We start from the raw sequence: 13063 nt of genomic DNA on the forward strand, positions 1-13063 counted from the left end.
TCGGTCATCTGATCGAGAAACTGCATGTTCAACTTGAGAAGATTATCCACTACATGGGAGGATTATATCAAAAAGTAATACTCTATCGCTCATATTTTTTTTTGCTTTTTATGAACTAAAGTCCGATCAATAAATATTATACTTTTTTTTTTAGAATAGTCTTGTGATGATATATTAATACCAAAAAAAGTATTATACTACTATGCTAACTTTTACTTATTAGGTAAAATTATACAAGATTAAAAAGAATTTGATAACTTTCACAACTTATTATATTTTTATGTCTGTAAAAAGTTATTCTCTCTATCTTATTTCATGACGCACTTTTCTTTCTAATTCATTCAATTTACTATAATAATAAAAAAAAAGTAGTTTTAATTCATTTTTTATTATAAAATAATTTACAACCAATTAAATATTTAAAAATTATTTTATATTTAAAATTTTAAAGATTTCTTTTTTAGACATCGTATCAAGTCAGAAAATATGCATAAAATGAGATGAAGGAAGTAAGTTAAAAAATATCCAAATCGTACGTGCAACAAAAATTCTAACTTCATCTCGCTGCTTCATCTCATTAGGGTGCAAGCCCTTAATATTATAGTCGTCACTGCTCATTTCATTTGACTGCAAAACCCTAATCCTCCGGTGGCGGCAGCAATGAAGGATAAGAAATTAATAGCCCTAGGTTTCGAGGGTTCCGCCAACAAAATCGGCGTAGGAGTAGTAGCAATCGACGGCTCTATTCTCTCCAATCCACGTCACACCTACATAACCCCTCCAGGCCAAGGTTTTCTCCCCCGTGAAACCGCTCAGCACCACCACCAATACATCTTACCGTTAGTCAAATCCGCCCTAGATACCGCCGGAGTATCACCGGACGAAATCGACTGTCTCTGCTACACTAAAGGTCCCGGGATGGGGGCCCCCCTCCAGGTTTCCGCTGTGGTTGTGCGGGTTCTGTCTCAGATGTGGAAGAAACCTATTATTGGAGTTAACCATTGTGTTGCGCATATTGAAATGGGTCGGGCCGTGACCGGGGCAGTTGACCCGGTTGTGTTGTACGTTAGTGGTGGAAATACGCAGGTTATTGCGTATAGTGAAGGACGGTATAGGATTTTTGGGGAGACCATTGATATTGCTGTGGGGAATTGTTTGGATAGGTTTGCTAGGGTTCTTACATTGTCTAATGATCCTAGCCCTGGGTACAACATTGAACAGCTTGCGAAGAAAGGGGACAAGTTTATTGAATTACCTTACGTTGTGAAGGGAATGGACGTTTCGTTTAGTGGGATATTGAGCTACATTGAAGCTACAACTGAGGAGAAGCTGAAGAGTAACGAGTGTACGCCGGCCGATCTTTGTTTTTCTTTGCAGGAAACTCTGTTTGCGATGCTTGTAGAGATAACGGAAAGAGCTATGGCGCATTGTGATAAGAAAGATGTGTTGATTGTTGGTGGTGTTGGATGTAATGAGCGGTTGCAACAGATGATGCAAATTATGTGTTCTGAGAGGGATGGCAAGTTGTTTGCGACTGATGATAGGTATTGTGTTGACAATGGAGCAATGATTGCTTATACTGGTCTCCTAGAGTACGCGAATGGCGCATCAACTCCCATGGAGGAATCAACATTCACACAACGGTTTAGAACCGATGAAGTCCTCGCAACTTGGAGAGAGAAGGAATCAGTAATAGCATGAATGAATGACCTTGGTGTCTTCAGTTTGTTGCACTTTCAGGACAACCTGTGTGAATGTATTGTACTATGTTTATCGGCCCATAGTGGCTTCATAATGTGTCAACTGTAACGCTTACAAGAACAATTTTTATGTACTAGATACGCAGGATGTGATCTAGATAGAAAGGTGGGGTCTACTAAGTAGTTGAGTGTTAAACTCACTCTATGCGGGAGTGATAGGGACCGTTTAGTAGTTGCTTTGTCTCTTATTATGTAATGTGTACCATTATCAGTTGCGTCATTTGCTTTGTATGCTATTTATGTCTTTCTTTTTTTTTTTTGATACCTTGCTTCGATGACTTCTCATTTGAGCCATGGATCTGGCAGAAATAGTCTCGACTTCACTTGTGGGATTGCAATGGGTTTGTTGTTGATTGCTACATACGTTCATAATACGGGAAGTGCCACTACTTGAACTCTTTGGGGGAGAAAGAGGGAAACTCTTTCTTTATGAATTTTGAGAAGGTTGTCAATTTCATCTAGGGAATATGAGTCACTTTCACCATTGATCCAGTTCTTAAAGCAAACAATGATATCTCAAGTTAGGTGGTGTTCAAGGGTTTGGTTTGATTGATTTGAACCAAATCAACCATCGCTTTTGCGAAATATATAAGCAAAATCATGCCAAATAGAGTCGAATTTTAAGTTGAAAATTTCATTTTGACTTTTGCCGGTATTCATGTTCTTTAGTCACATTAGTTCTAAAGAATGCAAAAACTAACACTATTTACATCTAATTCCACATCAAATACTGCAATGTCCTGAAAACCGTATAAGCCATATTTCAAACTAACTCTACTGTCTTTACATTCTTGTGCATTGATCTAATCACTGTTGTAACTTGTTCAATCTGATCTTCACTAGAACAAGACGAAAGGAGCACTTTGGCTGTTCCGCCATCTGGATAGCAACCTTCATCGATCATTTCCTCGAAGATCTCTAAGCATCTTTGGTACTGTTTCTTTTTGGAGTATGCTCCAAGTCGGGAAGTCCAAGTAACCACATCTGGCTTCAGGTTCTTAGCAGGAAGCGATTGGAAAACTTCTTCCATTTTCGCGATAAATCCTGATCGTCCATATGCATTGATCAAGATATTGTAGGTGCTGATATCGGGTATGTAAGGCCCAGCTTCAATGACTGTCAAGAGTTCTTCCATTTTTGCAAACTGGCCAAGACGACCATACAAGTTGAGCATGCTGTTAAGAAGAAACGTATCTAGTTTCACTCCTGATTTCTGCATCTGATTCACAATTTCTTCACATTTTGACACATTACTGTTTCTCGAGTAGGCTGATATGAGTAACATGTAAGATTTCATTGTAGGAGCTATACCCAGCCGCTTCATCTCATCAAACACGGTTTGTGCATCTAATGTATTTTTTTCAGAAGAATGAGGAAACAGCCTCAGTGCTCAGAAACAAAGGCTTAAGCTGTTTTGTTTACTAAATGCTAACACTGAAAAAAAAAAAAAAATACCTTCATGAAGACCAGCTCTTCCATAGGCATCCACCATAATATTATATGAAGCTCTATCTGGTTCACAGCCCATATGCTGCATGAGAGAAAAGATCTCTGCAGCACCCTGAGGATAGCCTGCACGACTGTTTGACGAAAAGATCAGTTCAGTTACTTTGGATAAGTAGATATTTACTAGTGGCAGGGGAAACATAATTCTGAACATACCTACAGAAGAATGTACATGTTCGAAGAAAAATATGTATATTTATTGACTTGTACCATTAGGCATGTTCATGATAAGCTAAAGATAGCAGATTGATATTTCTAAATAGCCCTCTGAGGCATGCTACTGCAGAAAATTGTTAATTGTTCATGCTTATATTCAACTAAATGAAGTCCCTTGTTAGAAATTTGCAAATTCTTAACAGGACTATTCCTTTTTCTTTTACCTGTTGAAGTTTCAATAATTAGTCTAAGATCCAGCACTTCGAAGGGAGTTATGACTAAGTCCTATAAAGTAGGCAACTGGATAATAATTTGGCTCTTCAATTACTGTCAAAAGCTTATACTGGAAACGGAAGATGAGTTTGATACGATTATCTTTACATATTGCATTCATGAAGGAGTCCAGAACTGAAACATTAGCCGTGTTCACCTGTAAGCTTCCATCAAGGCGTTATAGGTGTAGACGTCAGGCTCAAACCCAGCTTCTTGTAGTTCTTCGAAGACTTCTTCAGCTTTTTCACATAGGCCACCCCTGGCGAATGCATTAACAAGAGCTGTGTAGGTACAGATATTAGGTTTACATTTCTGAGTTTTCATCTCATTGAACACCTTTAGCGCCATGTAGGACTTATTTTCCTGCATAATCAGTAAGTCATTCAATCAATTGAGCCAACATCAGCATAGAAATCTTGAGTTAGCACATGAAGCAGCCCCCGAACTGTCTGTAGATCAAATTTATCAGCTTGATTCCGCCAGGAATAATTTTTTAGTACCAGCATTAAAGAGTCAAAAAGAGTGTCAATTTAACTACTTGTATTACCTTCCCATATAAGTTGATCAGCATTGTATAAGTATCTGTAGATGGTTGGCAGCTTTCGCGCTTCATCCTATCAAAGATCGCCAATGCTTTTTGTGAATTCCTTCCTTTCATTAACCCATCAATATAAGCATTATATACAAGAGCACCTGCAGATGACTGAAAGATCATATTCTGCCGAGTCTTAAAAGCATTAGATAGACTCGTTGTTTTGTACAGTGTACATAGTTTGCACGGAATTGGTGCTACCAATTGATCGTATAGTATGTACAACAGCAAATAGAAAACTAGAAAACATACTTGGAGGAAGGCCATTCTTCCGCATATCAGAGAAGACAGCTTCAGCCTTCTCTAGCATCCCACATTTGGAATAGGATTTCAGAAGAAGTGCATAAGTATCTTCAGTCGGGACACATCGAGCATCAAGAAGTGCCAGATAAGTAGATTCAGCCTTCTTAACAAGTGAACTCTGCCCATAAGCTTCTATAAGCAAATTGTAGCAAATCACATCTGCCTGAAAGGAACTCCTACACAGTATCCATTCACATATCTGCAAAGGAATATTACTTATTCAAATGAGGCACCATCTTGTAGGCTGGAATGGAAATGATGAAGCTACTTAGAAACCGGTTAGACCTAGATTATAGTGTATCTAGCCAAGCCTGAAGTAACTTCCTTAGAAGATATAAATATGTAGACACATAGGCGATTGAACGAAGCCAGAATATAAATAAATGGAGCAATAGACAAGATCTTTACCAGTATGATCAGATCCCATTGTTTGTTGATTCGAAGTTGAACTGCTACATTAATCAAATCATCCCAGGTATGATTGGTGGGACGTAGAGTATCCAAGGCAGACCAAATCCTCTCTGGATCTTTTTCCTTCTTTATGAAAGTTAGAATTTGCTGAGCAATTGGGCTTAGCACTGGGAATATACCATCAACAAAACCAGATCCATATTTCCATCCTCTGCCCCTTAAAGAACCACCTGCACAGTAGTTGGAATCAGGAGGGAGAAACATATAGATGATACTACTGCCACTATACATCAACCTACATCTTTTCCGTGAAACTTTTTTGTGATCAAAGTGTCTAAATCTGCCGCGTCTATCAATGAAAATGCTATCTTGCTTCCACTTCTCAACGGGAACATCATTGGAGGCATTTGCTTTCCATCTGAATCCACCTTTACTAATTCTTGGTTCGAAAAGGATATGGCTCAATGGACATTTAGAGACCAACCTACAATAGCTCATAATAAGAAAACACTACTTAGACCTCGCTCCTAGTGTATCACATCACGCATCAACAGACGTAGAGAATGTTACAAATTTATCAGCACAAGGTAACACATTCTTGATATCAGAAACAAGACAGCACATTGAGCTAACAAATTCTGTTGCTACATGATGTAATGGGTGTTAAACACATTAAATTTTCAAACATGACTCTGCAGGATAAACTTGACAAAATAGAGCCCACAACACAGAACCCGCACAATTCAATCAGTATTACATACTCTCATTTTTTCAGGTGTATTTCTAACAAGCAAAGACTCGTAATCCGGTCGAATTGGTCATTCGGCAGGGTTCTTGAAGTTTCTAGAAATGAGGAAAATTCTTAGTACAGAACAACACTAAAAGTTGCATCAAGAGTTCATCTCACAAGCACATGTAGTAGTAAATGAGGTGAATGACAAAAGTGGTAAGTAAGCAGGCAAACAATTCCAATTTTAATTTCAGTGTATATGTGACTTGATTACTCAATCTAAGTTTCTTTCATCTTATTTTTCTGTTACCAGTTTCATTCTTTACATAATGTAAGTCCAGCTAAGAGAGCCCAAACACAAAGTAGAGTTCAAAATTCAAGAAAACAATAAGTGCAAGATTGAATGCAGAAGCATGAAGAGGTTATGAGGGAGAAGAAGAGTTACATGAATGCATATGAAGATAAAGCCAGGACACTTTCTTCTGTAAAACAACCAACACTATGCTTTTGGTTGACAAAGATAATTGGGTAAAATATCTACTCTAATAAGTAATAGCATGCAGACAAACACACAATGGGCCAAACATCATTAACTTTCCCCCTCCCTCCCACTCCACACATTCGAATTCCCGATTTGAAATTTATGAGTTTGAAATTCTTTTTCTTTTTCATTTAGTTGTGTTTGTTGATTCCAACTTAAATCTTTCTATGTGTTAAATTAAATAACTTTTTGAAGATAAAATATAAACTTTTTAAGTTAATAACTATTGAGTTTTGTCGAACCGTACAATTTGGTCACACCAAATGCCACCCTAAAGTAATACGTCCGTTAGATAAATGAAATTTTTTATTATGTGGCTTATACAGTCGACAATAATTTTGTGAAATTTTATCGGATAAGTTTTGCGTACATTTTATTATTGACAAATCTGACCTATATGATTACACTAATTATATTATGATTGTTGCGGTAAATAGGAAAAGGGAAAAAGAAATGAATGAGAAAATTACAAACGTGAGAAAGTCTTTATAAAATCAGACCAATTTATAGAAGAGGAATTGCAACATTAAGAGGAGAATTGATTTTGTAGGTCATTTATAATTTATTTTTTTAATATAATTTTATGATTTTTCTACTAGAAAAAATCATATTTACACGTATATCTGAATATGCTATTTTTTTCTATTTATTTTGTATACGTTCAAGAGATCTCAACTCCTCAACAACTCCAAGTTGTATTTTGAAAAATTTCACTTTTTTCACTCCTACTTCTCTCACAAAATTTTAAAAACAAATTAAATTTATATTTATAGTCAAACACAACTCTAATTTTAAAAAAATGTGATTTTCAGGATCAAACGCCTACAAACCTATTACTTACCTAGACATAGGGATGTTCATGAGTCGATTTGGGTCGGTTATTGGTCACAACCATAACCAAACCAACTTAGTCGATTTTTAAATTTCTAAAACCAAACTAAACCAAACAAAAAAATAACCATTGGTTTGGTTCTTATCGGTTTAGTTCGGCTTGGTTCGATTTTTTCGGTTTATAACTTTAGCTAATGATATAAAGATTTAAAAAAACAAATTCAATCTAACATATGAGATGTCAACCGAGTGTTGTATCTCAACCTTGAAACTAAGATGTCAACTGAGTATTATACTTCGACAAAGCCATGAACAATACCACATGAACGCTTCTACAAAAATATTTAAAAACTACATTTAATAAAATGATATATAATAAACCCTGCAAAAGGTGAACACATAACTTTTTGCTCGACAAATTGTAAATTTCAATATGCAACAAGATATTATTTTCAAAATTAGTATCATTTGTCATTCAAAGTGCGAAATTCATTTAGAATCTCATAAGGTACTGTCAACTGGATGAAAACATATGACTGAATGTATTACGACTAAAGTTAAATCATGATTAAAATATAAAATGTAACAAATATTTATATTGTATTATGAATAATATATAAATAATTACAATATATATATATATATATAGATCGATTCGGTTTGATTATTTTGTCGGTTATTTTATAGTAAAACCAAACCAAATCAAATTAGTATCGATTTTTTAAAATTCAAAACCAAACCTAATCAAATATTGAATTTTTTTAATCGGTTAGGTTTGGATCGCGGTTCGATTTGATTTTTAACCAAACTATGAACACCCTAGAAATTAAAGTTCTTACAAACTAATATTTCATTAAACAACTTAATATTTTAAATTTATGTACTTATTGTGTCATTACATTTAAATTAGAAATTTAGAATTGCACAAAATTGATCAAATGAGAGCCAAATTAGGTCAAGACACATAACATAGCCCAAATTCAAAGAAGTAACCCACCAATTTTCCCCAATTCTCTCGCAACTCCTAAAACCTCAGCACAAGCACAATTCTCACTTCAGAGAGCATTCCTCCACAAGTAAGTTTACAATTTTATTTTTATTTTTATTTTTAATATTTATCAAAATCCTTGTTGCTATAAGTTTCACTTCAGAGAGGAGAGCGTAAAGATTGTTTTTTTTTCTTTGGGTCCATTTCAATAGCTCGAGTGCATCTAGGGATAGTCTTGAACTGTGAGTATGCCTTATTGTTGCATCTTTGTGAATAAACGTTATATTTATCGTCTTGGGTCACTTGGATTTCTCTAAAAATTGCTTCTTTTAGGGTGTAATGGGTTCTGTGATTCTTTGATGAGTTCTGTCCTGAATTTGATTTTCAACTGCTTTCAAGATTTATTTATTTTAATAGCCGTGGTGTCCGGGACAGTTTAACAGATGAGAAGAAATCACCTAGTGTTTTAGTGTTTTGTCTCGTCTGGGATTTGAACCTGAGACTTCACGTGCTCTGCACTTCCTGTTTTTCAAGATTTTACGTAGAAAGATGAATACTTTTTACAGAAACAGAAAAAGCAAAATTCAGTTTTTGGTTGATGTTGGGTAGAGAAAAGGTCCAACCGCATCAATTAGAGTCTTCAATTCACCCAGACAAGTTATGTGGATGTCGGGAACAGTAAGATAAAAGTCGATAAAGAACCTAAGGTCCTAAGATAAGGAGATCAATGGGTTTATCGTCTTCAAAATTTGATTTTGGTTATGTTTGGAAGTTGTGGATGTTAGTATTTGGATGTGTACTAGTGTGGGGACTCTATGCTTTGAGCTTGATCCGCGATTTAGTTAGACATAGGTATAAGTGAACCAGAAAGAATAAGATGTGAGTGAGTTGGAAGGAAGGGACTCCTAGATTGAGTGGGAGTGTTGGTTGAAAGTGAAGCTCATTTGAATGAGCAGCACTTAGCGGGGCTTGCCATTTTGCTACATATATCAAATTGTTTCTTCTGGATTATTTTAACATCTTCATTGAGTGACTTGGGTTTTCGTTTTTATGCAGTAATTGAGTAATGCACAGCTTTATAGTTTTCTGCATTGTTTGTGGATGTAAGAAACTTGTATCTAGTGATAACTGATTAGTGACTAACCAACCAATTTGATCTTGAGAGAAATTTCTCCACACTTCCAAGAGGACCTTTAATTTCCTTTTTCCCCATTCTTTATGTTGGTGGATAGGTGCGTCCCCGATGAGTTACTGAACCTTCTAAGGTTAAGTTTCCTCAATCAGAAGATTCATACTTTTACTTTCTTGAAGGACCCTATTATTCTAAGTCTTGTTAGTCTCAAGCTGTTTAATGTTTTAATTCGCTCAACTTTGAAGAGTGCCTATGGGTTATGTGTATGCTCATGTAGAGACTAACGGTACGCGTAATGCTCCTGCTGTTGACTATTCTCTTTGCTCCTAGGGAAGCAATTTTCTTTGTTTTGACTAGAGGAGATACTTAGCACTTATGAATGTCACAGAAATGTCCCAATATCTACTCTTCTCAAAGTAATACAAATAGACTAGAGTAATAGAATTTTGGTAAATATGCAAAATCATCATTGATGTTTCATGAAATGCTAAGATTGGTATTTGTAGCAGTGGATGAGAGAAAAACTTAAAGGAAAAATCTGTGTCTATAGTCGAGAAAATGATGTTTACACTAACCTGTTCTTGAACAATTTTTCAGTTGTGTTCAAAACTGACTAAAATGAAAAAGGTATTTATTATGTTTAAATAATTAAAGAACAACTTAAACAATTGCAGTGATATAATAAGTAAAATCTCAATGGTTTACGCTTGATGGTGATCCCCATCATTGGTTCATGGCACCGAAAGGTTCAGTGTTGGTGCATTATGTTATGTTTTCACATCTTTCGTCTTTGCCCTTGAATTTTCAAATACTAGTGATTTTTGTAAAATGTTGGTTTCAAAGGCAAATATTCTAATTCAAGGTTCTCGGGGATGCTAGTATAGCATCCAGTTTTACTTCTCTTTACACGAGACTTACTACATCTTTTTACAGGTTTGTCTAAGTTAACTATTTTAGTTTAGTCTACAAGAGAGTATTTATTTGGCTCGACTACCACATGTTTAAGAAATCAACCAGCCTTTTAAAATCTTGAATGCACATTTTTTCTCGTCTATTGCTGTTAGCACACCTTATGCTTCTATCCCGGACACACAAACATTGAGTGCTCTTGTTTCCATAGTTTTCTTCTTTATTTGTTGTACATTGTTCTGGAAAGAGTAGTATTTTAAATTTCCAGTTCCCTGTACCCTTTTCATAATGAGTGTGTTGAATCGCGTGAATCGCCGAATATAGAAGATCAGCTTTTAAAGAATGGATACTTTTTCTTTATCAAAATAATGGGTACTTTATTTTTTTGAATATGTCTGCATAATGTTCCCTTGGTTGACTTTTTTCTTGGATAAAGTATGTGAAATAATTCTGGTTAGTGGTGAGATTCAATTCCAATATTTTTTTTTCACTGATGACATGTGTGAATTGACTCATCTAAAGGTTTATGTTGTTAGAGAGAGGAGACTCATCATTACAATTTATTTTCAATCATGAGGTGACCTCTTAGGGCTACTATATTGTAGTTCTTCTCAGAGGGGCAGAATTTCACCTAACTACCATCTCAAATTGCATACTTCAATCTCAAACTTATGCATTTACCCGTGCAATTGTGATGCAGTTTTCTCCCACTACAGAGAATTTTATTTCTCTGAGTGCCTCATTTTTTCTATAATATGTTGATTGTACATTATATTACCTGCTTTTTTTAAGAAAAAGAAAAAGGAAAAAAAATTCAGAATTCATCCCGGCAAATCTAATTCATTTCCGATTTCCAGCTGCCCCACTCTTCCTACTAAGATGCTCACACCTTTTCTTTTAGGAACTATTGCTGCAAATCTTACTCTTTTTTATCGAAGTGCTTCTTTTGAAGGAAAAGTTTCTTTTCTGTTCTGCTTCAGGAAAGCAGAAGCGGTAAAACAGGAAGAGATGAGTGCTTACAATGCTTTTAAAGCTTGTGCTCCAGTCGCATGGAGCCCTAATCTATACATAACCCTTGTAAGGGGTATTCCGGGTACAAGGAGGCTCCATAGGCGTACCCTTGAGGCATTACGCCTTGGCAAATGCAACCGGACTGTAATGAGATGGAACACACCCACTGTTAGGGGAATGCTTCAGCAGGTTGTAATAGTTTCGCGCTTTCAACATGGACTAGTTTAATGTGTTTTCTCACCTTCATCTAGTCTGGTTTATACAAATTTTGTCGTTACCAAAGATTAATATTTTTTGTCTCTCATTTGATCTTAGGTGAAAAGATTGGTTGTCGTTGAGACAGAAGAGATGTACAAGGCACGTATGGAGAAAATAGCTAATCACAAAGCTCTACGCCCTCCTTTGGTTATAAACCATCACGCAGCCCCTGCAGCTGATTCAGTTCAGTAACTGTCGAAACTCTTTCCTGGTCAGTTTTGTAATTTTGTCCTGCTAATGTTCCGACAATGTAGTGCACCCAAGTAATGTTTTGGAACATTTTGAAGCATATGCTATGAAATTGCATCGAACCTTTGTATTCAGGTGGTGGTTATTATTGTTTCGGCTATAGTAGAAAACACTATGCCTCTGGAGCAATCTAGAGAGCTGATTAGGTCGTTACTGTGTAATAAGTGAAGAAAGATGATATAAGCACGTAAACTAAAAACTGGTTCTAGCCTGTTGATACGAGGTTTCCAGGATTCAGGAATGATTCTGTGGTCATGGTTATAGAAAATGCATTGAAGGATTGCTTTATGTTCATGTCAGGCTAGGAACAACCTTAGATCTTTCGGGTTTCTCTGGGAAATATAGCTCGATTTTCATTGCATTCTTTTTCTCTTTCCTTCTCTTTTATCCTCTTCTTCTTCCTCATCTTCTCTTTTCAATCTACTGCTATTTATGAACCCCGTCTCTTGATGTGATTTCTGACTCGACACAAAATGTTACAGAGCTAATATCCAGCAAACCACACAAGTAAATCGTACTAGGCAAGCCCTGTCCGCCCAAGCTCGACCGAGAAAACATGACCATCTCAACCATCCTTGTTACTTTTAACTGTTTATCTTTGATCTGCTGATAAAATAAAATATATGAAATAGAAATTAAATATATTATTAAGAGTGGGTAATCCACTGCACTAGTTCAATATATTCAAAAGAATATTCAACTGAGGTTAACAAATTCATTGGACCAATTTCATATCTTTAAATTGGGTCAGAATCAAAATTAACCCAAAAATGTCAACCCCCAAAATCGGTTTCATCGTTTCCTCATGGTACTTACTAATTTGCTATCATCGCCCTATAATATTTAGCCTTGCAAGGTAGTCCTTATTAATATGTACAAAATCTCACATGCCTGATACTGATTGGATCAAAGCTTACGTTAGTAATGCTTTCGGTTACTAGACTTTTTCATTTAGGATGCTTCACCTATCGAGCACGACAGAATGTATTTCTCTCCCATGGCACTGTTTTTACGATTAACGTTGCTTCCAGCTTACTTCCATGGCACATATTCATAAGTAGGGGTATCAAATGGGTCGGGCCGGGCCAACCCGGAATCGGCCCTTTCATTTTAACCGGGTTGAGGGCTGGTTTTGATGTTAGCCGGGTCGGGCCAAACAGTAAAAAAATTAAAATCCACCCTAACCCGGCGCACTTAACCCAACCCGGTCAAACCCGGTTAAATCCGGTTAAAAACCGGTCAAACCCGTTTAAAAAATAAATAAAAAATCCAATATACACTATATACACTCCAATATACACTATATACACTCCAATATATAATATATATTTTTAAAAAAATATATAAACAATTACACATATATACGTACCATTCAATATATAATTATATATGACTATGCGTACTACTTTAAAT

The 13063-nt window shown here is 35.9% G+C and overlaps 3 protein-coding genes across 3 annotated transcripts; 2 read left to right on the forward strand and 1 right to left on the reverse strand.

Annotated features, from left to right (window-relative positions):
• The first annotated feature begins 482 nt into the window (after nucleotides 1-482).
• Nucleotides 483-2019, forward strand: LOC107858920 (probable tRNA N6-adenosine threonylcarbamoyltransferase). The gene has a single exon (XM_016703723.2). It carries the CDS (start codon nucleotides 661-663, stop codon nucleotides 1699-1701), a length of 1041 nt encoding a protein of 346 aa, XP_016559209.1. The 5' UTR covers nucleotides 483-660; the 3' UTR covers nucleotides 1702-2019.
• A 351-nt stretch (nucleotides 2020-2370) lies between these two features.
• Nucleotides 2371-6295, reverse strand: LOC107858919 (pentatricopeptide repeat-containing protein At2g35130). Its single transcript, XM_016703722.2, has 8 exons — nucleotides 6177-6295; nucleotides 5301-5485; nucleotides 4999-5231; nucleotides 4540-4789; nucleotides 4243-4388; nucleotides 3853-4058; nucleotides 3216-3340; nucleotides 2371-3107 (listed from the first exon to the last, which is right to left on the reverse strand). Coding segments are annotated over exons 1-8 (1731 nt in total). The 5' UTR covers nucleotides 6179-6295; the 3' UTR covers nucleotides 2371-2523.
• A 1664-nt stretch (nucleotides 6296-7959) lies between these two features.
• LOC107858918 (50S ribosomal protein L30) lies at nucleotides 7960-12011 on the forward strand. Its single transcript, XM_016703721.2, has 3 exons — nucleotides 7960-8179; nucleotides 11113-11332; nucleotides 11459-12011. The coding sequence occupies exons 2-3, from the start codon at nucleotides 11141-11143 to the stop codon at nucleotides 11591-11593; spliced, it is 327 nt and encodes a 108-aa protein (XP_016559207.1). The 5' UTR covers nucleotides 7960-8179; nucleotides 11113-11140; the 3' UTR covers nucleotides 11594-12011.
• The last annotated feature ends 1052 nt before the right edge of the window (nucleotides 12012-13063 follow it).

This window comes from Capsicum annuum, chromosome 2 (genome assembly GCF_002878395.1).
Source record: "Capsicum annuum cultivar UCD-10X-F1 chromosome 2, UCD10Xv1.1, whole genome shotgun sequence".
Taxonomy (NCBI): domain Eukaryota; kingdom Viridiplantae; phylum Streptophyta; class Magnoliopsida; order Solanales; family Solanaceae; genus Capsicum; species Capsicum annuum.

Bases quoted from the DNA above. Each gene is read 5' to 3' on its own strand.
- LOC107858920 (XM_016703723.2), top strand. From the start codon at position 661: ATGAAGGATAAGAAATTAATAGCCCTAGGTTTCGAGGGTTCCGCCAAC.
- LOC107858919 (XM_016703722.2), bottom strand. The intron at 4,389-4,539 runs GTATGTTTTCTA...AGTCATCTGCAG, and splicing joins GAAGAATGGCCTTCCTCCAA to GTGCTCTTGTATATAATGCT. The intron at 4,059-4,242 runs GTAATACAAGTA...CTGATTATGCAG, and splicing joins TGATCAACTTATATGGGAAG to GAAAATAAGTCCTACATGGC.
- LOC107858918 (XM_016703721.2), top strand. From the start codon at position 11,141: ATGAGTGCTTACAATGCTTTTAAAGCTTGTGCTCCAGTCGCATGGAGC. The intron at 11,333-11,458 runs GTTGTAATAGTT...ATTTGATCTTAG, and splicing joins TTAGGGGAATGCTTCAGCAG to GTGAAAAGATTGGTTGTCGT.